Source organism: Hyperolius riggenbachi, chromosome 4 (assembly GCF_040937935.1).
Source record: "Hyperolius riggenbachi isolate aHypRig1 chromosome 4, aHypRig1.pri, whole genome shotgun sequence".
NCBI lineage: Eukaryota > Metazoa > Chordata > Amphibia > Anura > Hyperoliidae > Hyperolius > Hyperolius riggenbachi.
Window position 1 is genome coordinate 92,471,257 of NC_090649.1, and position 24,966 is coordinate 92,496,222.

The 24,966-nt window shown below is 45.3% G+C and overlaps 1 protein-coding gene across 2 annotated transcripts in view; it reads right to left on the reverse strand.

Annotated features, from left to right (window-relative positions):
• Positions 1–24,966, reverse strand: part of ATP6V1C2 (ATPase H+ transporting V1 subunit C2) — a 94,927-nt gene that overhangs the window by 27,867 nt on the left and 42,094 nt on the right. Inside the window, exons 3-7 of one of the 2 annotated variants that reach the window (XM_068279093.1) lie at positions 22,357–22,424; positions 12,700–12,785; positions 10,496–10,525; positions 5,357–5,451; positions 3,804–3,895 (exon numbers count right to left, since the gene is read on the reverse strand). In XM_068279093.1, the coding sequence (XP_068135194.1) occupies positions 3,804–3,895; positions 5,357–5,451; positions 10,496–10,525; positions 12,700–12,785; positions 22,357–22,424 (371 nt within the window). The remainder of the gene's footprint in view (positions 1–3,803; positions 3,896–5,356; positions 5,452–10,495; positions 10,526–12,699; positions 12,786–22,356; positions 22,425–24,966) is intronic. The other variant, XM_068279092.1, reaches the window with a different exon arrangement.

Below are 24,966 nucleotides of genomic sequence, written 5' to 3' on the forward strand. Positions count from 1 at the left end.
GGCCGCCTAACCCCCCCCCCTTAAGGACCAGGCGTTTTCACTGAAAGGGGGGGGGCGCGTTTGGGGGGTTAGGGCGGCCAGATCCCTGCAGGGTCTTGCTGGGCATAGTGTCCCCTGTGTGGCCAGGTTTCCCCCCCTTAGCCAGCAGCCATCACTCATCTTCCAGGCTCCAGCGTTGAGCCGCAGCGGACCCCTCTGCTCCGGTCGGCATCTCTGCTCCTACTGCTGTTCAGTTCTGGGTCGCGGCTTGATGACATCATCAAGCCGGGACCCGGCACTGATGTCAGAAGGAGCAGAGATGCCGGCAAAAGCAGTGGGGAGCGCCGATCATCGCAGGAACGTCAGGGAGGTGAGTGGATCCTCTTCTTTCCCCCCTACCTCCGCAGCTGTCAAATTGATCACTACGATCCGCCGGTGATCATAGTGATCACGTGATCAGCAGCCATACGCGATGGCTGCTGATCACTGAGGGGAGATGTCAGCTGTCATATGACAGCTTAATCTCCCCTCTCCGGTGCGCACGATCACGTCGGGGCGGTTCGTTAGCGCGGACATTGAATCAACATCTAGTCAGGGCGGCAGCACCACCTGCTGGACTTGATTCAAACTACGTTGGTCCCCAAAAGGTTAAAGAAAAAAGAATGTAATACATTATTCAGAATACCCAATTTTAAATTTCAGCCCTACAAACACTTCCTTTATGTTGTTGTGTTTTGGTATGTAACCCCGCCCTTCCAGTGATGTTTAGCCTAGGCTATGATGTCATGAAGCCTTCTCCTCCCATTGCACTCTGGGAGACCAGGTGTTGTTTCTGCTCACTTCGAAACATAATTAATAAACATTCTGCAGTGATGCACCTTGCCAGCAGTAAAGATGTTGCCTCCTTTGATAAATGTAAGAATGTATACCAGGGTGAGAAAATATTTTTCAATGGGAAAACACTTACCAAATCAGTTCTAAAGTAATATTGTAAAAAATAAGCAATTTTATTCATTAAGTTATATTCAATAAAGTTTCTCATTAAAGTGAACCTGAGATAAAAAATGATGCTGTATTTCTACTTACCTGAGGCTTCCTCCTGCCCCATGAGGTCCATGGAGTCCCTCGCTGTCCTCCTCGGCCCCTCTATCCTGCTGCTATCTGGACCTGTAATCGTGCTGACCAAGCTCTTCAGCGCATGCGTGGCTCGTCCACATGCGCACCCCCCATTATGCTCCCACTGTCAGGAGCGTTCTGCGCAAGCACAGAAAGCTCCCAGGTGCGGGAGCGCGTTGTTCACAAAGGGGTTTTCTGCAGCAGAGGCTGCAGTGTTCTGATATCTGAAACAAGCACCAATGAACCGCCAAGCCATACATTTTAAAGGTAATGAATGAGATCCGTTGAAGAGGGTTTTGCCACTGGCTATTTTCAGGCATTTGTGAAGACAACCAATTCCTAAGCGGTTTAGACATGCTTCTGTACCAACTCAGTTTCTTGACCAGCCGCTCATCCAGGAGAAAGCAGGGACTAGGAAAACACACAGACAAAGAGATCCCGGAAAGCCAACTCCTCCATGGGCGTCACGCACTGACAGTACCGCCAGGGCCGGCGCTACCATTAAGGCAAAGGAGGCAGCTGCCCCAGGGCCCCAGAGCTTGTAGGGGCCCCCAGTGGCTACAAGAGGAAAAAAAAAATTCAAAATCGGCCTTATAGTTTTTGAGAAAATCGATTTTAAAGTTTCAAAGGGAAAAAAAACACATTTAAAAACCTGCCGACTTTAATGGTTAATAGCAAATCCACCTTAAATGCTAGAAACCCTAAATTTGCAGGGTATGTTAAGGAGATCATTAGGAATAAGAGGAAAAAAACAATTTTTCAAAAAGACCTTATAGTTTTTGAGAAAATCGATTTTAAAGTTTCGAAGGAAAAAAAGTATACTTTTAAATGCGGTAAATGTCACTTTTAGTAGCAAACCTAACGGTAGTGTAATTTTACATGCATCAAATGAAAGCGCAATAAATTTCCTGACGGGGTTTCCAGGGGGTCTATACGCAGCCGCAGCGCTTTGGCCAGGGATCGCTATACAGCCGCAATATGGCTGTATGAAGATCCCTGGCATGTTTTACTATTTTCCCAATTATTTTTTTTTTTTATGTTTAGAGTGTGGGAATTTAAAAAAAAAATTGTGGGGTCCCCCCTCCTGAAACTTTTTAACCCCTTGTCCCCCATGGAGGCTGGGATAGCCAGAATGTGGAGCTCCGACCGATTGGGACTTCACACCCTGACTATACCATCTGCAAAAAAGGTCCCCTAATGCCGATTTTTGTTCCGGGGTATATGTTGGGGGGGCCCCCAGGTTTATTTTGCCCGGGGCCCCATTGTTGCTTAAACCGGCCCTGAGTACCGCTACAGGACATCAGGTGTCATCACCCGGTGGTTACATGATGATGACCTGACAGGAAGCCCAGGAAGAGTCATAGGTAGGTGATCACACTGGTAATCTTCTTCTTCCATTTGGCTGCACCGCGTGTCACCAGCTCCCTAGCGGTTATGTCCTTCTGCTTGCGCCCCCCTTCTTCTACTTGCCGGTCTGCACCCAGGGCAGTCTCCCTGCCCACACTGCCCAAGAAATGGCCCTGGGTCTATTGCACCATAAAATCATTAGATGTGTGGCCATCATGTCATGATCCTACTCAGGTATTTTCACACAGCTTTTTGCAGTGTGATGTCATCTTGATCAGCATTGTCACATAGTTCTCTTCTTTGTCAGGCACAGTGATGTAGCAATAGGGGATGCAGAGGTTGTGCCCGAACTGGGGCCCTTGGGCCAGAGTGGCCCACAAGTGCAAGGCAGGGCTGAGTTCAGCACGGCTATAGCAGCAGTGCTACAGTCTGCGCCCCACAGATGGGTAATTTGGGGATCCGGCGGTTGCTGGAATAGTAATTAACTCAGCCTGGAATTTCAGCAGCAGCAGGGTGAGCCATCACTCGGCTCACCCTGTGCCAAAAGAAAAAAAACGGGCGGTGAAAGCAAATGTACAACACTAGGGGCCCTCCCTCAACCACATTATTAGCTGTTCAATGGTGCTATGCTGGTAATGATCCCTTCTACAGATGCTTTGAATAGTGGTAATCATTAACAAACTGTTCCCCTCCTCTGCTTACCCCTCTCATACTGTGGATGTCCTTGGCAGGTTTTATTGTGCCATGTGAATGTTTATCTATAGAATGCTTGGTGGGTCCAATGTAAAACTTGCACTGGGGCCCAATGCTTCTTAGCTACGCCCATACCTCCCAACTTTTCGAGATGAGAAAGAGGGACACTTAAGCCATGCCCCCGGCACACCCCTAGTCATGAATACCATGAAGATTTCATAAGAAAGATATGTTGTTTTATAACTCAACGGACGCTGGTCCTTTCTATCCTGGTTCATTTTCCTTCACATTAACATTTGAAATTAGTAATATATCAATTTAAAAGATGGGAATAAAGTTTAGAGTCAATCAAACACATTTTTCAGTAGAGAAATGCCCATATTTATATAGAAAGAGGGGCAAAGTCCTGAAAGAGGGACACATGAGGAGGAAAGAGGGACAGGGCTCCCAAAGAGGGACAGTTGGGAGCTATGGCTACGCCACTGGTCAGGCATAATATAATACTATCTATTATATAGATAGTATTATATATACTATAATACGATGCCTTCTAGTAATGAGATTGTGCTGTCACTAATCACTAGCCCTCATCGTTAAAGTTTGACTAATTGTAAAGAATATTTCACTCAAAGAAATGTAAAAGGACTCACATAAACAGCTATACATACACAGTTTTTCTCTCCAGGCTCTGCAGGTTGCCTTTGATATTGTTGTAGGTGTGGGCTCTCGATTTTAGATCTGAGTCGATCTGGCTCATTTGCTGTAATGACAAGAAAAAGATGCAGACATCTTAATGATGAAACGTTACTAAATATAATGTAATTAATAAAATAGCCTATTTTTTTCTTACAATATTCATTTATATATCACTAGGCTACAGGGGCGTAACAATAGACCCTGCAAGGGATGCATCCGCAGGGGGGCCCGGAAGCCGCAGGGGGCCCTGTGAGGAGAGACTGACAACTAAGGGCACGGAGAGAAAAACTTTCTGCTCTCTGCACAGTTGTTCTAATGACTGCATCTGCTCACCACTGATAAGGAATAATACAAGGTATTGCAAAGATTTGTAGACAGTCATTATTCAGGGTGGATGGGCCTCATCCAAAGTTTTGCAGGGGGGCCCAGTGATTCCTAGTTATGCCCCTGCTAGGCTACCTAAGCTCGTTTAAAAACGGGCTCTAGGTAGGGATTTAACCGCGCGTGCACGCGCGCGCGTAGTGCGCCTGCCGCCCTGCGCACATGCGCAGTACAAATCAGCTTCGGACGGACAGACACGGAAAGTGGATGACGCAGGGACAGTTAGGTTTTATTGTATAGGATTTAGTCTGTGCTTATCTTTTGTAAAATCTTCCCTCCCCCGATTTACATTTTGAACTTGATCACAGTTGACACCATCTTTCCTGCTGACAGGTGCCTCACTGCGAGATCTTTGTTCCGAAGCCAGCAGAAATAAAGCCTGGTCTCTCACGGTACACTGGGATGAGAATTCTGCATAACTAAACAGCCTAGCATAACGACCGTCACAAGGGATCGACTCCTGCACAAAGTACAGGAATCGCTTGACTTCCCATTCGCGCCCATCGTGTCCTGTCACTGAAGCCCATGACAGCCGATCACGCTGATTGGCTGTTGGGGGGGGGGGGGAGTACAATTTTTTTTTTATGTGTTATTTTATTTTAAATAAAGACATAAATATTTATATAAAAATTAATAAATAAACATCCTGGGAGCGATCATAGCCCACCAACAGAAATCTCTGTTGGTGGGCAGAAAAGGGAGGGCGGATCACTTGTGTGCTGAATTGTATGGCCCTGCAGCGAGTCCTTAAAGCTGCAGTGGCCTAATTAGCAAAAAATGGCCTGGTCACAATGGGGGTTTAAGACCGCAGTCCTCAAGAGGTTAAAGGATACCTGAGGTGAGAGGGATATTGAGGCTACCATATTTATTTCCTCATAAACAAGGCCAGTTGCCTTCTGGCATAAGTAGTGTTTGAGTCAAAATCCTGGAACAAGCATATGACTAATCCAGTAAAACCCGAGTCAGCCGAGTCAGAGTACTGATCTGCTGCATGCTTGTTCAGGGTCTATGGCTAAATGTATTAGAGACACAGGATAAGCGGAACAGCCAGGCAACTGGTATTGATGTATAAAAGGAAATAAATATGGCAGCATCCATATCCCTCTCACCTCGGGTTCCCTTTAAGTGAGTCAGCCGTACTCACCTTGCTCAGAGAGTCTGTGATATTTTTCAGTGATTGTTTTATTGGGTATTTTGCCATGTCCCACTCAAAACGGGATAGGAAGCTAACTAGATCCACTGCAAAAAAAGAATCAAAATGAAAACGGGACAAATTAGCATGGCGTAATGCAAAAAGGCAAACTGGGTAAATGTACAGTATGTGCACCATATGACCAGAAGATGGCAGTGTTCACACTACAAAAATGAGCAGCAATATAAACACCGGCAAAAAAACAAAACAAAGCAGTTCAAATCCATAACAAGTGTTCATTCTTTATCCCTTGAGACAAGGAAATAAAAAGGATTGATACTTACCTAAGGCTTCCCCCAGCCCCTGTAGCGCGTCTGCTCCCTTGCCTTCCTCCCGGTCCCCTCCATCGCGCCGTTGTGAACCCCAGTTACTGAGCCAGTCAGGAACTACTGCACATGCACGGGCCCAGCCGCACGCAAACCCCAATAGCGCACCTGTAGCTGGGAGCATTCTGTATATACTTACCTGGGGCATCTACCAGCCCCCTGCAGCCATCCTGTGCCCTCGTAGTCACTCACGGCTCCTCCGGTCCCCCGCCTCCAGCTAGTTTCGTTTTTGACGACTCGGAGTCGGCAGGCCGCCACGTGTAAAGTTTTACGCATTCCCGCTGGTGCAGGAAGCTATCGTGGACGTTAATAAATACATTTTTACGCATTACAGGTGAACATGCGTAAAAATGTATGCGTGGCGGCCCGCCGATTCCGAGTCGGCAAAAATGAAACTAGCTGGTGGAGGGGGACCGGCGGAGCCTTGAGTGACTGCAAGGGCACAGGATGGCTGCAGGGGGCTGTTAGATGCCAGAGGTAAGTGAAATTCATTTTTTTTTTTACAGTTAAGGTTCCCATTAAGACTAACTGCGTCTGCGTAGAACAAAGCTAGCAATGGGAGCACGATTGGGGGGTGCGGCGCGCAGTGGCGCCACAACCCGGCTGGATTCTGGACTTCACCGTGACAGAACTGAGAGAATTGGATGAACATGGAGGAAGCTAACAAACTACAGGGGGCTACAGGAAGCCTCATATAAGAATAAATGATTGTGCTATCATTGTCTCAGGTTTACTTTAAATAGTTTTGGTCTAAAAGAGGAACTCCAGTGAAAATAATGTAATAAAAAGTGCTTTATTTTTACAATAATTATGTATAAATGATTAAGTCAGTGTTTGCCCATTGTTAAGAAAAACAAAATTGTAAAAGCTTTCTTCTCCCGGATTTACATTCTGACATTTATCACATGGTACATTTTTACTGCTGGCAGGTGATGTCACTGGAAGTGGCTGCTGCTTGCTTTTTAGGCAGGTGGAAACAGCTGTAAACAGCTATTTCCCACAATGCAATGAGGTTCACAGACAGGAAACTGCCAGGACCATGGTCCTCACAGTCTCCTGTGAGAGGGGCTTCACCACACTATCAGCCATACAGCGCCCCCTGATCATCCGTTTGAGAAAAGGAATAGATTTCTCATGTAAAAGGGGGTGTCAGCTACTGATTGGGATGAAGTTCAATTCTTGGTCACGGTTTCTCTTTAATGCAATACACAGACGTGGTTCAGGCCCCTTTCACACTAAGATGTTTTCATTATGTTGCATTACACCTTTTTACCGCAGGGTAACGCTAAAGCAATTAAAGTCTATGGGGCATTTCAGATCGGATGCGGTGTGATGCAATGCGCCGTAAGCATCCCATCTGACGCGACAGCAACAGCGTGTTATGGTTGAGCATCCACTGTGACGTGCGGCAAAATGCTGGTTGCTAGTGTGAAACCGGCCTAGGTCATGTGAACTGAAACGCTCAGCATGACTTGGGTGAAAAGACTGCTGGGATATTTTTTAGTAAGTATCTGCAGGAAGTCTGTTGTAAATAATAGTATGCTAAGTGAGTGCGGTATAGATGCACTTTATTGGACGGAAGGAGATTACCTATAAGGAAAGTCAATGATACAAGTAGAATGTTTGCATCCTGTAAAAAACTCATTACACATACACTACAATCTGCTTCAGCCTGCAGACACTTGTGGCAGGGAAGAGTTAAGGTGCTTGATGTTTGCATGGAGCATGATATGTTCTGAGCACTGGGGTGTCTGTTCTTGCTGATAGCTGACCCTGGCTATTGCTTTTCCAAGTGAGGGACACAGAAAGCAGATACCACCTGCACAGGGCACCTGATGTGCTGGGTTTCCGCTTCTCCAGACATTGCCTGATTAGCAGAGGGAGGGAAGAGGGACATTTGTACCTGAACTGCAACCCCAACCAAACTGTGAAGATTGTTTGGAACAGGAAGAAATAGACATAGGTGAATCATCTGTCCCTGTCAACATCAACTCGATCACCTCCATCAGTGGATACACTCAGATGCAGAGCTGGAAGGAAAAACCCTGTTGACAATGCAGCATCACTCCAGAATACTCTAAGCAGGGTTTAAACTCAAACACAAAGGCCTCAATTCTGGTAGCTATGTGAGGTAAATATTTTTTGTAGGTAAAATACCTTATGGAGTATTTTCCCCTTTTTCTAGCAATTCTGAAAGATTTTTCTCCATTTCTGAACATGAGGTAAAACATGAGGTAAATGCATAAAGTGAGGTAAAACATATACTTTTCATAGGTTGCTACATAATCAAATACACCTTCTCCTCTCAAAAAAAAAAAAAATCTTCCAAAGACTATTCTAACTTATGGAAGACAATTAAAGACTACTATTATTTATTTACTGCATGCTTACCGCTGAAATACCTCTTTTATAGGTATCCTTTATTAAAAAAAAATCCAGTAAATAGTTGGAGTTTTATTTCTGCTATTCTTTTCTATTACACAGCCTGAACAGGAATGACACTAAAACAGCAATAGGAACTCCACTAAAAACTGTAAAATGCACACAAATTGACTTTACTTCCAGGTACAGGCAGGCCTTAAACTTATCGGTCAATTATGTGCTAAAATGGCAGCTAATTTCCATGAGAATAGCTATTTTTGGTAAATTACCTCATGAATTACCTCATAATGTAAAACATGACTAAAACCTACCAGAATTGCTAAATGTCATTACCTCGAGGTAAATTACCTCTCATGAGGTAATTTGTTTGATAACCCTACCAGAATTGAGGCCTTTGAAGTGGGCCAAAATTGAACACGTCGCAGACCAACCCCAATGTCCAATGGTTCCCCCTTCCTCCCCTATTCAGTTCCCTGGTGTCTAATGGTCCCCTCTCCCTCCCCTATACAGTTCCTTGATGTCTAGTGGCCCCCCTCCCTCTCCTATACAGTTCCTTGGGGTCTAGTGGCCCTCCCACCCTTATACAATTCCTTGGTGTCTAGTGGCCCCCTCCCTCCCTTATACAGTTCTTTGGGGTCTAGTGGCCCTCCCTCCCCTTCCTTGCTGTCTAATGGCCCCCCACCCTCCCCTATACAGTTCCCTAGTGGCTCCTCTCCCTCCCCTATACAGTTGCCTGGTGTCTAGTGCCCCCCCTTTGCTCCAGGGCCCCATTGGATCTTGAACCAACCCTGTATATACCCTCCTGCAGATGTGAGGGCATGCAGCTTTTTTGCTGTAGCTATGCTATGTGTGTTTTGAGGTTCATAGGAGTGATCAATAAACAAACTAAAAGCAGGTATCATGCATTTTTGTACATTTGCATGCATATCACATTAAAAACAAGTTGCTGCATGTTCATGTGTGTATTCACACTATGTACGTTGCTGGATGGGAACGCATTACCCATACATGGTGTAATGGACCACATTATCCATATGTACTTTTTACAGTGCATTAAACGAGCACGTTACCATAGCAATCTTCATGCTGTGAAAAATAGCATGCCCGCTATAAAGTGCTATAATAAAGTACCTGTTGTGTTATGCCCGTGTTATAGTGCGCCCGCTATACAATGTCCATAGTGTGAGCTTAGCCTAAAAGACCTGATGCCAGCCACCGGTGCTTGTTAAAGTGTACCTGTAGGGGAAAAAGTGCCCTAAATAGGTACTTACCTCAGTAGAGTGAAGTTTCCGGATAACCCAGAGGCTTCCCCCATGCCCCTCGCGGGGAATCCCTAAACCTCTCCAACAAGGACTTGCCAAAGAGTGCACACAGCCCCTCTTCCATCTGTGAACGAGCACGGCCGCATTGTGCAGCCGCAGAATGCCTTGCAAATGTGCAGTAGCTCGGAGCCCCTCAGGCACAGCAGCCCCATTCTACTGTCCAGACACAAAGCATCTTGCGCCAGTGCAGTGTGGCTGTGCTCGATCAACTCCCAGTGCTGGATCGGTGGTCTTGAGGTGGACATGGGAGGCCACTTTCTCTCCTTTTAAAGTCACACATTTGCTTTAAAGGGATTCAAGCAGCTTTTTTTTTCTGCAGTTTGTTCTGGTTTTTAATAGCTGCAGGACACACACACATACACACACCTTTCCCCTGTGCCCTTATTTATCCAGGGGAAGGTGTGAATGTAATCAAGTGTGACCTTTTCTAAACTGTTTTAAGTACAGTGTATTATCTCCCCACCCCACCCCTGCTGATAAAAGCTTTTGTTTGCTCATTGCTTCTGCTAATTACAGCTGCCCTTATCTGCCTGCTCTTTCTGTGGAAGGGGAGCAATAAAAGCCTCTAACAAACATTTAAATGTATAAAGAAGATGTAGCTGGAATTTTTTTAGTAATGAGCCACATCGTTGGCGTGCATTTTTAATATGCTATTGAGATGCCCTGGGGGCTAAAAATGCTGCTCTCTTCACTTTAAAGCTTCAGGCAACAGTGTTATTTTATTTTTTAAATTGTAGCTGTGAGCCTTACCCACAGCATGTATGCAGCCTTGCACAACCAGAGCCAATATAAGCAGAACCTGATGGACATCACAGACCTTGGCAACACACATGAACACCTCTGTTATTACATAGCTATGATAACAGGTAAATCACAACTCTAGGCGTGGCTGAACTCTAAGTCATTAGGATATGGTGACCCGGCTACGAGGCCATTATGTTATACATCCATCGTAACCTGATCACTGTATCCCGACAACCAGACCATCAATGTCTCCGGCGGCTGCTGCCTGTAAAATCCATGCTGAAAGGAAACACACAGCACACCAAACAAGTACATACTTCTCCCTGATTTCACTTTCTTCTTCATCCCTGTAAAAAGATGGACCGTGAGCCTCACATCTGCACATAAATGAGCCGTGGTTGCCATAGGACTTGCATCACAATAGCAGAGCTAACAGTGAATTTTGCCTGCTTGTGTTTTTTGTATAATCACTGCATTGGCATCAGCAAGTGCTAGGGTGCCAGTGGCTGACCCTGCACACAGAGGAACCACAAAGCTTTGCAGCCAGACTCACTCCCTCCACTTTAAAGGGAACCTGAAGTGAGAGGGATAAAGATGCAGCTATATTTATTTCCTTTTTAACAATACCAGTTGCCTGGCTGTCCTGCAGATCTCTTTGGCTGTAGTAGTGCCTGAATCACATACGTGCAACAAGCATGCAGCTAATCTTGTCAAATTTTTGTCAGAAACATCTGATCTGCACACTTGTGTAGGGTCTAGGGCTAAAAGCATTAAAGGCAGAGGCAACTGGTATTGTTTAACTGGTTCCGGATCCTTGGGATGCATATCTACGCCACCGAAAACTTCAGTTGCAGATCAGGGGCGTAGATATACGTCTCTGTTTGTTTTCTTTCAGTGATCGCACCCCCGGTATAGCCCCCGTCGGCCTTCCGCTGGGCTGTGATTGTGGAATGGGAACATGTGTTCCCAAAGCTGATCAAAGTGCCTGTAGTGAATGGTCACCGGCATCAGCAAGATGCTGTTGGTTATTCATAAAATGAAAGTAAAAACACACACATACACATTACTTTCAGGATGGTGTGGAGACATCTAGTGGCCAAGAAGTAAAAAGACATTTAAAATACATTAAAATAAATTAAAAGATAAATCTATTAGTTAGTAACAACTTATATCCCCCTCCCCATAGTTACCAAAATAAAGCTCTATTTAAAAACAAAAAAAAGGGACAGCATAAAAAAAAAATACATAAATAGTTACACAGGACAGAAGAGACTGCTGAGCAGCTAAAATCAAGTCAGGCAAGAACCGCAACATATTTCACTTTCAAAACTATCAGCCGTTGGTCTCCTCAATTCTCAGATGTTTAGAGAGTGTTATTAAAAGGAGTGGCGCAACACAGCCCCTATCCAAAAAATCAGCCTGTTTTTAAAAAAAAACAGTAATATTTCTTAGTTTTACCTCTTGCTATGAAAACAGCATAGAATAGGTTGCTGTAATATTCATTATTTTACTGTTATCTAGTTTTAATAAAATATAACTATCCTGAAAGAGAAATGGACAACAATAGAAGAAATCTGAAGGTGGCAAATATCTTTCCATGGCACGATATGCCTTCAATTCATTCTCTAGCTGCACTGCAGGTGTTAGAGATTAACATTGCTGAAATCAGATAGGTGATACCCAGGCAACAGGGCTGTTTTTAGGCATAGACAAAGCAGCAGAGGCGTAGCTATGGGTGGGCAAAGGGGAACATATGTCCCCGGGCGCAGCACTGTAGGGGGGCGAAGAGTATGGCCCCCGCGCCGCCAAGTGAGTGAGAGGCAGCTTGTTGGCTGCCTGAAGTGCCCCTGCTACTCTCTCTCCCTCTGCAGAGGAGTGAAGAAGTGTTAACAGCAAAACAAGAGGGGCACATCTGGCTAACTATAGGGGGTACATCTGGCTATCTAAACGTGTGGAAGGGAGGCACATCTGGCTATCTAAAGGGGGCACATCTGGCTATATAAACAGGGGGAAGGGAGGTACATCTGGCTATCTAAACAGCATTTTTACATTTGGCTCCACCTACAACCACACCCACATTCTGATGCATGGCCATGCCCAATTTGTCCAGAGAGGGGGCGCAAAAACTGTCTTTGTCCCCGGGCGCTGAAAAGCAAAGCTACGTCTCTGCAAAGCAGGAAAATACCTTGAGTGACACCTGCAGGAGGGGGCATCACAGAGCTACTCTTAGCACACTACACTACATAGGAGTCTCATACACAACTTCCAGTTCCATTACGAAAAGGGAAGGACTGTAATTTTAACACTAAATTCAGCGCTGCTGATCAACTATCTGAAGCACACAAAGTTTAATTCTGTCTTGGTAATTTGAGTGATTGCTGGTACAACAATGCAAAAAGTGTCCATGTTTTGTACATCACTACAGTAGTGCCTTTCTACATTCCTATAATTCCCATACAAGGAATCTCTACTGTACTCTTCCGTAATTGTGCATTCTCCCAGGTAACCAGCAAAGACCTACCTCCATTGGCCAATAAGTTTTCCTGGGCTTTCTCAGCAGAATCATCCATGACTTCTCCAATATACTGAGCAATCTTCTTTATTATACTGTAAGTAGAAAGAAAATAAGACCTTCAAGTTTGAAAGACCAACTTAAAAAGATCAAATGTAGAGAGCACGAGACCTCATTTTCACTCATCGATTAACCACTAAAGAGTCCAGACCTAAACCCACTGAAAATCTTGATGTGCTGAGGAATAATTTGTGCAGTGGCCTGACTCTCCCATCACCCCGCATCTTGGCAAAAAATGAATACATCTCTGGATGGAAATAAAGGTTGTGGCATTGCAAAAGCTCCTCTAAACGATGCCACAGCTAATGCATGTAAATCAAAGCTTAAAAGTGGTCCAACAAAATATTAGAGTGTGTGACCTTTTTCTATTTTGGAAAGGCAGTGTCGTCTTCCCCTTTAGTCTTGCCTAATGTCCCAATAGCAAAACTTGGCTGGGGTTTCAGCCTGGACACACCAACCCAATACATTCCTCCATCAGCATGAGCTGTTTATGCCACAAAGCAAGGATTTTTCTAGCGTCATCTAGAGGTAGCATGTTAGCAATGCAACATTATAGACAGCGGCACTACACATTATGCGTCATGTACAGTGAAGCATACAGTTGTATCAAAAGTATGCTTCTCTTTTACTGTTAGCGTTTAGCGGTAACGCATTGCATGCAGTGGATTATGATGCTGCAACCCATTATACTGCAAGGCCCGGCTGCACTGTGAACGTTGCATGGGTTGTGCATTGAATGTGGTAAACCGTGTTACTCCACAATGCACCACTGTGAATGTGGCCTAAAGAATACATATGAATAATGTAATGCATATTTACTATCCTCTAATACTAATTGCAGAAGCAGCATTGCTCTATCACTTAAAGGACAACTGAAGTGAGAGGGATATGGAGGCTGCCATATTTATTTCCTTTTAACCAACATCAGTTGCCTGGCAGCCCTGCTGATGTTCTGACTCTAATACTAGACCCTGAACAAGCATGCAGCAGATCAGGTGTTTCTGACATTATTGTCAGATCTGACAAGATTAGCTGCATGCTTGTTTCTGGTGTGATTCAGACACTACTGCAGCCAAATAGATCAGCAGGGGTGCCAGGAAACTGGTATTGTTTAAAAGGAAATAAATATGGCAGTCTCCATATACCTCCATGGCGCTGTCTCCTGTCTGACTGTAAGTAAAAGTGCACTCTAATGAGAAGTGAGCTGAAGTGGAACCAGACCCGAATGCCTCAAAAACTCGCTTGCTGTCCTACAGTAAAAACGACAGAAGTGGAGGAGCACCCATGCAAAAGGATATGGGGTGTGCCGTAGCTTTAAGACCACTGTACCAATGATCCAAAGATGCAGATCCAAGCGAAGCAGGCTTCGCTTGGATCTGCTGTCCTACAGTGACATGGAAAAACACTTGCAGACTGCCCACAGTAAATAAATAATGCCAGTAGATGGAACAACAGTGTAAACACCTCTATGCTTCTCTCTTCCTGGCTGAGGACAGTGCTGACAGGATCTGAGCTTGATTACACCGACCATGCTTCCGTATATACCATAACACAGCACAGAGCAGCCCTGACTGCACAGACTCCAAGCAGAACCAGTTAGCACGAAAGGGCAGGACTGCAGATTCTCAGAGTTCCCTTATTTTCAAAAGCACTCCATGGACAGCAGTGGCTCAGTCCATCTGCCAGAATAGTGTGCATGTCGGCAGGTCCTTGTATAGGTTCTTTCCAGGGGGTGCATTTGGAAAGAATAAAGAAAACGTTGAGAGTCCACCATTATGAGATGTACTAGCACATTGTTTTCATACTAGTAGTCCTACAGTACAGAGGGTATTAATGTAATGAACCAGAGGTGAAAATAAACTGAGATAGACAATTATTTATCCCCTTACTACTAAAAATGACCTTTTTTTTAAATATCCCATGGTTTTATTCTAAATGTAAACATTTACAAAGAAGAATGAATGTTTTGTTGTCTCTGCTCAGTGGTAGCCTTTTAAGTGTCCCTAAATGAAAATACATGAACTATTGACCTTTTCTATCTCCCTCTGCTCTCAGAAGTTGCATTCTGCCAGGAAAACTTTTATGGCTGTAATTTGCTTATCGGTGATGTTTTTGTATTCCCAACAAGGTACTGACACTTCCATGCCTAAAATAAACTCTTTCAGGCAGCAAAATAAAACAAGTAAAGCAGCCTGGTTATTAATATGTTTTGCACTGTACATACACATGTTTATTTCATCATGTCACATGTCGTCTTGCGTACACTTTAATGTATGCATTATGACTAGGATGTTAGTGTAAAACGTAATGTATGGGGTACATTTAGGCTATTTGTGTCAGGGCTATTGCAGTGCCACGGTTATTCTTTGGGTACCCATTAGGGTATCAGTGTCATGGTTAATGTATGGGTTAGGGTTAAGACTAATGTTAAAGTTGGGGTAATTTAGACTTTTTCCATTCTGCATTTGCTTTGGACCATGTTGAGAAGCTGCCACCTGTCTTAAAGAGAGTCTGAAGTGAGAATAAATCTCGCTTCAGACCTCATAGATAGCAGGGGCATGTGTGCCCCTGCTAAACCGCCGCTATCCCGCGGCTTAACGGGGGTCCCTTCACCCCCAAATCCCCTCCGTGCAGCCAAGGAGCGCTTCCGCATTGGGGCAGGGCTAACCGCCGCAGCCCTGCCTCATGCGCGTCTATCAAACGCGTACCTCCGCCTCTCCCCCGCCCCTCTCAGTCTTCCTTCACTGAGAGGGGCGGGGGAGAGGCGGCGATGCGCGTCTGATAGACGTGACTAGAGGCAGGGCTGCAGCCGTTAGCCCTGCCTCCAGGAAGAAAAAATTCACGACCAAGTTTACGACCAAGTTTTGCGGGGGTGGGTTTGGGGGTGAAGGGACCCCCGTTTAGCCGCGGGATAGTGGCGTTTTAGCAGGGGCACACATGCCCCTGCTAACTATGAGCTCTGAAGCGAGATTTATTCTCGCTTCAGAGTCTCTTTAAAGTAACAAGCCAATTGTTGGCAGCATCAACAGAATTACCTAAACTGCAGTATAGTAAGCCACAAGATGTCACTGTAAAATGCATAGTGCTGCAATGATCTCTATGGTATTGTGATTTCCTGTATTCTCTCTGTGTTCCTCTCTGCTCTAAGTAAGCTGCATTTCCTGATGCTGGGGTATGATTTATCTCAGCATGTTTTCCTTCAGTACAGAGTTCTAACTTGTTATACTGGGTGCCTATCTGCATGTACAGACCACTCTGCTCCATCACCAATTTCACTGATAATTGTTACAAACATAAAGCAATCTTCCAAAAGATTTTTTTGTAGTTTAATGTTTTTAGTGCTTTTTTTCCATTTTGCTTTGTAGCCAGCTGTGAATTTCCAAAACTGACTGAGGCCTGGAACCCACTAGAGCGTTTTTTCAATCGCTAGCGATTTCCCTAAGCACTCCGCCAATGTAAATAGATGGGACAGATTCCACTAGAGCGATTGTGATTAAGGAAATATCAATCGCAGGACATGCAGCACTTTGGGAGCTTTTCCACTCTAATGACTTGTATAGGAGCAGGGAAACCACTCCCAAAATCGCTTGTAAAAGGCTATCACACGCTATTGCTTCGACACCCCTACCCCCCCCCCCCCCCCAAGTTTAGCAACAATCAATTGTTGCTATTCCGGAGGGTAAGGGAGGAGAGAGGTATTCCCTGCTTCAACGCCCACTAGAGGCGTTTTTGCAGGCCTTCCTCAGCTGCCATTGGGCATCTCTCTTTCCCCGGCCCCTCCCCTGCCTCCCTGCATGCTGCTCTGTGTGTGAGACACAGAGTAGCTTCTACCAATGTCGTGACCCCAGGAGTCATGCAAATTGAAAGTAAGGCATTGCTGGCCACAGGAGCGGCGGAGAGCGGTAGGGATTGCGGCTACCTGATCTGCCCAGCTCCCTGGATCAAGTAGCATTGTTCTTTTTTTAATTTACAACCCCACCTCGGGGTTCCCTTTAAAGAGGATGAACTGGGGTACTTACATCCTCTTCAGCCTCTGGGATCCAGTGCTGGCAGCCCCCAAAAAAACGCCAACAAGTTTGATGTCGGGCGGCACAGGAGCAGTAGGAGCTTAAAGAGAATCTGTATCGTTAAAATCGCACAAAGGTAAACATACCAGTGCGTTAGGGGACATCTCCTATTACCCTCTGTCACAATTTCGCTGCTCCTCGCCGCATTAAAAGTGGTTAAAAACAGTTTTAAAAAGTTTGTTTATAAACAAACAAAATGGCCACCAAAACAGGAAGTAGGTTGATGTACAGTATGTCCACACATAGAAAATACATCCATACACAAGCAGGCTGTATACAGCCTTCCTTTTGAATCTCAAGAGATCATTTGTGTGTTTCTTTTCCCCTGGAGCTATCATCCACTGAAGTGTCAGGCTGTTTCTTCCTGCAGAGTGCAGACAGCTCTGCCTGTATGTAATTCCTCAGTATGTGAAAGCCCAGCCAGCTCAGAGGAGGATTTATCCAGCTTGTAAAAGATAATAGAGCAGAGAGAAGCTGCACTAATCTAAATAACACACAGGCAGTGTGCAGAGAGGGGCCTGGAGGGGGAGATGCATCACAGAACCACAACACTGAAGAACTTGGCAGCCTTCCAGACACAGGCTGACAAGTCTGACAAGAGAGAGATAAGTTGATTTATTACAGAGATGGTGATAGTAGAACGTGCTGAAGTAAGCCAGAACACATTAGAATAGCTTTTGGAACTTGTAGGGTGGAAGAAAACCGGATGAAATTTGTGTTACGGAGTCTCTTTAAGCATGTGGCAATATTTACCTATCCGCGCTGCTGCACAGGTGCAGTACAAGCTTAACACCCCCCCCCCCCCCCCCCCCCGTGCTCCAGCGGAAATAATGTGGTAGGGTCCACCCTACTGCGCGGTAGAGCCATGCCTCCCAACTTTTTGAGATAAGAAAGAGGGACATTTAAGCTACCCCACTGCCAACCATTACCCAAACACACCCCTAGTCATGCATACCATAAATATTTCATACGAAAAATATGTTGTTTTACAATTCAAACCACGTTGGTCCTCTCTATCCTGGTTTATTTTTAAGTTCCCCATAGGCGCTCTTTTTTCCTTACAGGATTACTTTAAAAGGAAATAAATATGGCAGCCTCCATATCCCTCTCAGGTCAGGTGTGCTTTAAGCCATGGCAGCTGTGTGAAGGTCTAGAAAGGGTGATGTCTCTCCATGCATAATGAAATATTACAACATGCCATCAGTTCGTTATTTGCCCTCAGTATGGGATGAGTCAGTGACCTGGGCTGCTCGTGGCGTCACCTTGGTTTACCTGCTTCCGATAAAGGATGCTCGGAATATTTTCCTGATTAAATATTGAGGAGTCTACTTTCATTGCACGCATTGCACACCGCTCAGGGGAGACAGAGTTCAGCCTTCCGCTCTACTCTATTTACAAACAGCCAGACACTCTATCCACAGCGCATCACATGGGCCAGGGGGACAGCTCACCCATCCCTCGGGCGACTCGCAGAGCTAGCTATGGGCAACACACACAAATGGGCAGATAGAAACATGCACACGTGCTGCATTAAATACATGGAAAGGGAATGGGGACTAAAGACTGCAAGATAAAATTATATAAATTTACTAGTAATTTAGCCTTTTCCATTAATGGGTGCTAGGTGGCCTCTCGCTGTACTGTGCATGAGCAGCCACGTGCATGGCCCAGCATGCACACACGTGTTGGTGCACAAACGCATGGACATGGACTCCATGTGCACATGGCACAGAGCAGCGGTCCCGCACATGAGCAGCCACGTGCATGGCCCAGCATGCACACACGTGTTGGTGCACAAACGCATGAACATGGACTCCATGCGCACATGGCACAGAGCAGCGGTCCCGCACATGAGCAGCCACGTGCATGGCCCAGCATGCACACACGTGTTGGTGCACAAACGCATGGACATGGACTCCATGCGCACATGGCACAGAGCAGCGGTCCCGCACATGAGCACTACCCCAGGCAGCACACACAGATGCAGCTGCTAAGTTATGTATCTATCTGCCTACTGCCTTGTATGCATCTACCAGTAGGTTGTCAAGCTTGATAGAACATTTATGTGTGGTACTTAAAGGAAACCTGAGAGGGATTAAATTAAAGCTTTTATACTTACTTGGGGTTTCCTCCAGCCTCCTTTAGGCCGTGGGTTCCTTCGCTATCTCCCTAGGCCCCTCGGATCGTTCACTGGCCATCACAGTACATTAGCTCAGTTGTAGTCTATCGCGCATGCACGGGGCAGCCACGCACTCCCCCATTGACAAAGTGTGTCTGAACGAATGTACCGGGACAGCCAGTGAACAATCTGGGCAGCCCTGAAAGACATCGAGGGACCCCATGGCTTGAAAGGAGCTGGAAGAAGCCCCAGGTAAGTATAAAAGCTTTAATTCATCTTAGGTACACTTTAAATTACATTATGACATACCATACAATACAAACCTGCTTTCCTGCTTTATATTGCCCACTGAGTAATTGGATTTGTCCCATGGTAACATCATCTGTGTACAAATCACGTCCCCTTCAGCTCAGAGCACTGCTAGGAGCTGTTATTACATGATTACAGTATATCATCATATTCATACCAGCTTTTTTGGTTGAGGGAACTACTGTCTGCCATATTTACACAGATCCTCACAGTTATATCCTGCAGACAAAAAAACCTCTGTGGAGTGTTTGTTTATTCTTATCAACTGCAATTAAGGTGACCAGACGATACATCATACAATTTGCTACCAGATCAACCATCAGATAGACCACGTGACTATAATGCTGGATACACACGGTGCGTTCGTGCACGCGATTTCCCGCTCGATTCCCGTCGATTCGTTTATTTCCAACATGTCTGATTTGGATTTCGATGGATCGTTAGGTCGATTTGGCATACTTTGCATGCGAATCGACCTAACGATCCATCGAAATCCAAATCGGACATGTTGGAAATAAACGAATCAACGGGAATCGACGGAAATCGAGTGCGCGAACGCACAGTGTGTATTAAGCATTAGAGCAAAAAAATCAGAATCTGGAAACTGTAGACCTGTAAGCTTAACATCAGTTGAGTGTAAATTGTTTGAAGGTATTCTAAAAGGGCCCATGCATCAGACAATGTATGGGCAGATCAACCAAGAGACAGATCTCTCTCTGATCAAATCTCGGAGAGAGACTTGTTGCCTGCCCATACAACACTTGCCAATTCCCATTCAAATTTCATGCTGAAATCGATCTGGAATCGGCTTTGTGACACCGCCTCCGCCGCCTCGCCGTCCCGACGCTGCCCCCCCCCAATGGTCAAGCTGGCGGCACATTGGAACAGGAAGATATTATTTTCATAAACTGAAACTACAAAAAGCTTATACAACATCCATGCATACAGTGGCGTAACTAGATTCAATATGGCCCCCCTGCAAAAATGATAGCATGAGACCCCCTTGGTCCCCAAACCCCATGAGGGTCATGTGATCGGGAGGCGGCGAATGGCAGCAGAAAGTGCTCTGCTGTGAAGCAGCATCTGGAAGCAGGAAAAAATTACACACGCCCCTGCTACTCGCTACTCTGCATGGCAGGAGGAGGTGGCAGGGATAGTTTTTGTGAGCAAATGGGGAGGTTTTCTTGCTAATTGTCAGCACTTGCGGTTGGGGAGAAGGAGGAGGGGCCCCTAAGGCCTCTGTGCCCCCAGCAATGGCAGGGGTCGCAGGGGTGATTTTTTATGCCCATGCATGCATTATTACGGATTAATATAGTGCTGACATCTTCTGCAATGCTTCACATAGTGTATGGTCATGTCACGTCCCTCAGAGGAGCTCACAATCTAATCCCTATTACAGTGATAGTCTTATGGCCGTATTGTAGACTAAAATTACCAGAGTGCGCAAAGGAAACACAGGGAGCACAACATACGAACTCTATGCAGATAGTGTCCTGGCCCAGATTTGTACCAGAGACCTCCGCCGTACAAAGTGAGAGTGCTATTCATTGTACCACTGTGCTGCCCATCTGTATGTACAGTATATCAACTCTATAAAGAAAGTGGAATCTACCTTTAAGTTTCCTATAATAGGTTCAGAATACTACATTGCTGATACAATAATGGATGGGAGTCCAAACATCATATGCCCAAGCAATACCTACACAGCCTCCAGTTGGAAGCAGGACTTTTGACATCAGGAAGGAGGGGGGGGGGGGGGGTTAGGGTTAGGTGTCAGGAAGGGGAGTTTTAGGGTTAGGCATCAGAAAGGGGTTTTTAGGGTTAGGCATCAGGAAGGGGGGTTTTAGGGTTAGGTGCCAGGAAGAGAGTTTTTAGGGTTAGGCATCAGGAAGGGGGGTTTTAGGGTCAGGTGTCGGGAAGGGAGTTTTTAGGGTTAGGCATCAAGAAGGGGGGTTTTATAGAGTTAGGCATCAGGAGGGGTGGTTAGAGTTAGGCGTCAGGAAGGAAGGTTTTAGGGTTAGGTGTCAGGAAGGAAGGGGGGTTTTAGGGTTAGGTGTCAGTAAGGGACGGGGGAGGTTGTTTAGGGTTAGGTGTCAGTAAGGGGGGGAGGAGGTTGTTTAGGGTTAGGTGCCAGGAAGAGAGTTTTTAGAGTTAGGCATCAGGAGGGGGGGGGGGTGTTAGAGTTAGGCGTCAGGAAGGGAGGTTTTAGGGTTAGGTGTCAGTAAGGGGGGGGAGGCTGTTTAGGGTTAGGTGTCAGGAGGGGGGGTGTTTAGGGTTAGGTGTCAGAAGGGGGGGGGGAAGGCGGTGTTTAGGGTTAGGTGTCAGGAGGGGGGGTGTTTAGGGTTAGGTGTCAGAAGGGGGGGGCGGTGTTTAGGGTTAGGTGTCAGAAGGGGGGGCAGTGTTTAGGGTTAGGTGTCAGGAGGGGGGGTGTTTAGGGTTAGGGGTCAGGAAGGGGGGTTTTAGAGTTAGGCATCAGGAGGGGGGGATTAGAGTTAGGCATCAGGAAGGGAGGTTTTAGGGTTAGGTGTCAGGAAGGGGGGGGGGGGTGTTTAGGGTTAGGTGTCAGGAGGGGGAGGGGTGTTTAGGGTTAGGTGTCAGGAAAGGGGTTTTAAAGTTAGGTGTCGGAAGGGAAAGGGTTCTGTGTGAGAGTTGGGTTAGGTTTAGTTGTAGTAAAATGTTTTACTACTGTCATTACCACTGTAAGTATTTTTTGTTTTCATTTGGTGACCTATTCACACAGCCATTTATCATTTAGATTTATACCGCCTTCACCTGGCACCCATTTATTTATCGTTTAGACATTTATCGGCTTCACTCTGCGCCCAATTTTTCCTTGTACCCCTATTTCATACACACCTCCAGTCCGGTCTGCAGTTAGTCTGTAGAGAGCTTTGTCACATCAGGAATACTTTACAGCCCAGAAAAGCTCACGGCAATTTACGAACTGTCATTACTGTACACACTATAAGCAAGCCGAAGACATACTACAGCCACTTCTGTTCAGTATTGGATGAAGAGACACAAGCATGGGTTTGGTTCAGTCGAGATCTGTGTGTATGGGAAAACAGTAGGCCTTCTGACCTTGTGTCTAGTAAACAAATGATGTTTTACCTTTCAGCAAAGACATCAAGTTTCCCCAGATCATCAGACAGTCCGATCAGTGCATCCAACGTCCCGACCTGTTCAGGTAAAATCATACATGGAATAAGTGACCTTCAGTTTGTGTGAAACACATTCTACTATTAATATTATTATTATTCTGCATTTATATAGCGCTGACATCTTCTAGAGTGTATAGTCATGTCACTGACTGTCCCTCAGTGGAGACAATATCAGACACACCTACCCCCCTGGTGATCTATTCGAGAAAACGTGAAGATTTCTTGTAAGAAAGGAGGTCAGCTACTGATTGGGATAAAATGCAATCCTTGGGTTAAGTTCCCTTTTAAGTGATGTCTGTGATCATGTTTGAAAGATTGAACCTCACTTCCTGTATTGAGAAGCCACGTGTGTGTGTGTGGGGGGGGGGGGGGGGCTTTGGAATGGGCAACTCAGAAAAGTAACAGGATCCAATAAACATACCTTTGTTATAAACCAGAAAAGTTTTCAATGTTTCGGGGCCAAGGGACTGCAGCCACATGCGTGGTGCAACTCACTTGTTTGTAAATGCCAGAACCCAGTAGTACAGTATATCAGTATTGCTTCTTAGATAAATGGGTCCGTTGTGACTCCAAAACATTGGAAAGTTTACACTGGCTCAATAAAATGCATACTGCAGCACCTGCCATTTGGCCTATATCGGGAATAGTTGTGCTTTCTTACCACCTACTGTGTATGTACCTTTGCAGTGGGGACATAAGCAGCAATGCAGTCCTGACATGAGAATGTGGCCCTTATTCAATGATCAAAACTAAACAAAAAGCCGCAACAGTCCAATGAAAGCATAACAAGAAAATACATCAGTATTAAAGTACAGGCACGTTTCCTTTTTCTATCTAAAGGCACTCAGTTCTTGCTTTTGTTTGTGTGAAAATTCCTTGATTAATTGATGTCATAGGTAAATAAGTCCCTACTAAAACTCAGCTCTATGCAGAGGTATAAATATACTATATTGTGTATACAGTGGCGTAGCTAAGGAGCTGTGGGCCCCGATGCAAGTTTTACAACGGGGCCCCCCAAGCACTCTGTACATAACAATTGATGCGGCGCACTAAAACCTGCCAATAGCAACTACAGTGTCAGAGGTGCAAGAAGGGGATGGGGAACAGTTTCCTAATGATTACCACTATTCAAAGGATCTATGGAAGTGATTATTATGAGCACAGGACCAATAGAGGGCTAATACTGTAGATGAGGGAGGGCCCTTTGGGGCCCCTCAGGCCCAAGGGCCCCGATGCGGTCGCAACCTCTGCAACCCCTATTGCTATGCCCCTGTGTGTATATACCATTTTGCAGACCTTTTGGTAATGCAAGGGGGTAAGGCTGTGATGTATGGAATGATCAGCAGAGAAGTCCTGCCAATAAAGACCTTTGTATTTTCATGATGGGCCCTATAGCACATAAACGTTTTGGGCCTCATTGACTGCTAAAACGATATACTGTATATCAGAGCAGGATCATCCACCAGGCAGCCTAGGTAGGTGCCTGGGACCTAGTGGGTGTCAAGGGGCCTACCTGCCACCTTCTTTGACCTCTGCCAAATTTATTACCTTGCCCAGGCTCCCATTAAAATCTTAATCCATCTATGCTGTGTGTGTATAGTATGTATGTACTGTATATATATATATATATATATATATATATATATATATATATATATATATATAGTGCTGCCCATAATTATTCATACCCCTGGCAAATTCGGACTTAAAGTTACTTTTATTCAACCAGCAAGTATTTTTTTGACTGGAAATGACTTAGATGTCTCCCAAAAGACAATAAAAGTTGTACAATAGGTATTATTGTGAAAAAAACATTTCTCAGCTTTTATTTACATTTGAGCAAAAAGTGTCCAGTCCAAAATTATTCATACCCTTCACAAACTGTCACAGTCTGTGGGAAAATCCAAAGTTCTATACCGTTCCACTTTCCAAATAGTCCAAGCTGTTCTAAAGCATCCTAATTACCTTGATTAATTGGTAACAGCTGTTTAATCAACTCAACAAGTGAAAAACAGCAGCTCTCTGCAGTTGGTTTGAGGACAGTCATGGCTAAGACAAAGGAGCTCAGTGTAGACCTACAGCTGCGCATTATGGCTGCTCACAAGTCAGGAGATGGCTACAAGGCCATTTCTAAATGTGTACAGTGCAAAGTATTATTAAAAAATACAAGATGTTCTGCACTGTTGAAAATCTCAGAGGATGTGGTCGGAAGCCAAAAGTGACACCTGTGCTGGCCAGGAGGATAGTGCGAGAGGTGATAAAGAATCCAAGGATAACCATCAAGGCCATCCTGGTGAATCTGGGCTCTTCTGGTGGCAATGCCTAATGGTAGACTATCACTGCACACTGCTGGGTTCCACGGATGCAGACCAAGGAGGACGCCACTTCTCCAGATAAGGCACACAAAAGCTTGCTTGGCCTTTGCAAATGCTCATCTGGACAAAGAAGTAGACTTCTGGTCTTCTGTATTATCGTCAGATGAAACAAAAATTGAATTGTTTGGTCACAATGATGTTTCCTTCATTTGGCGTAAAAAAGGAGAAGCCTTCAACCCAAAGAA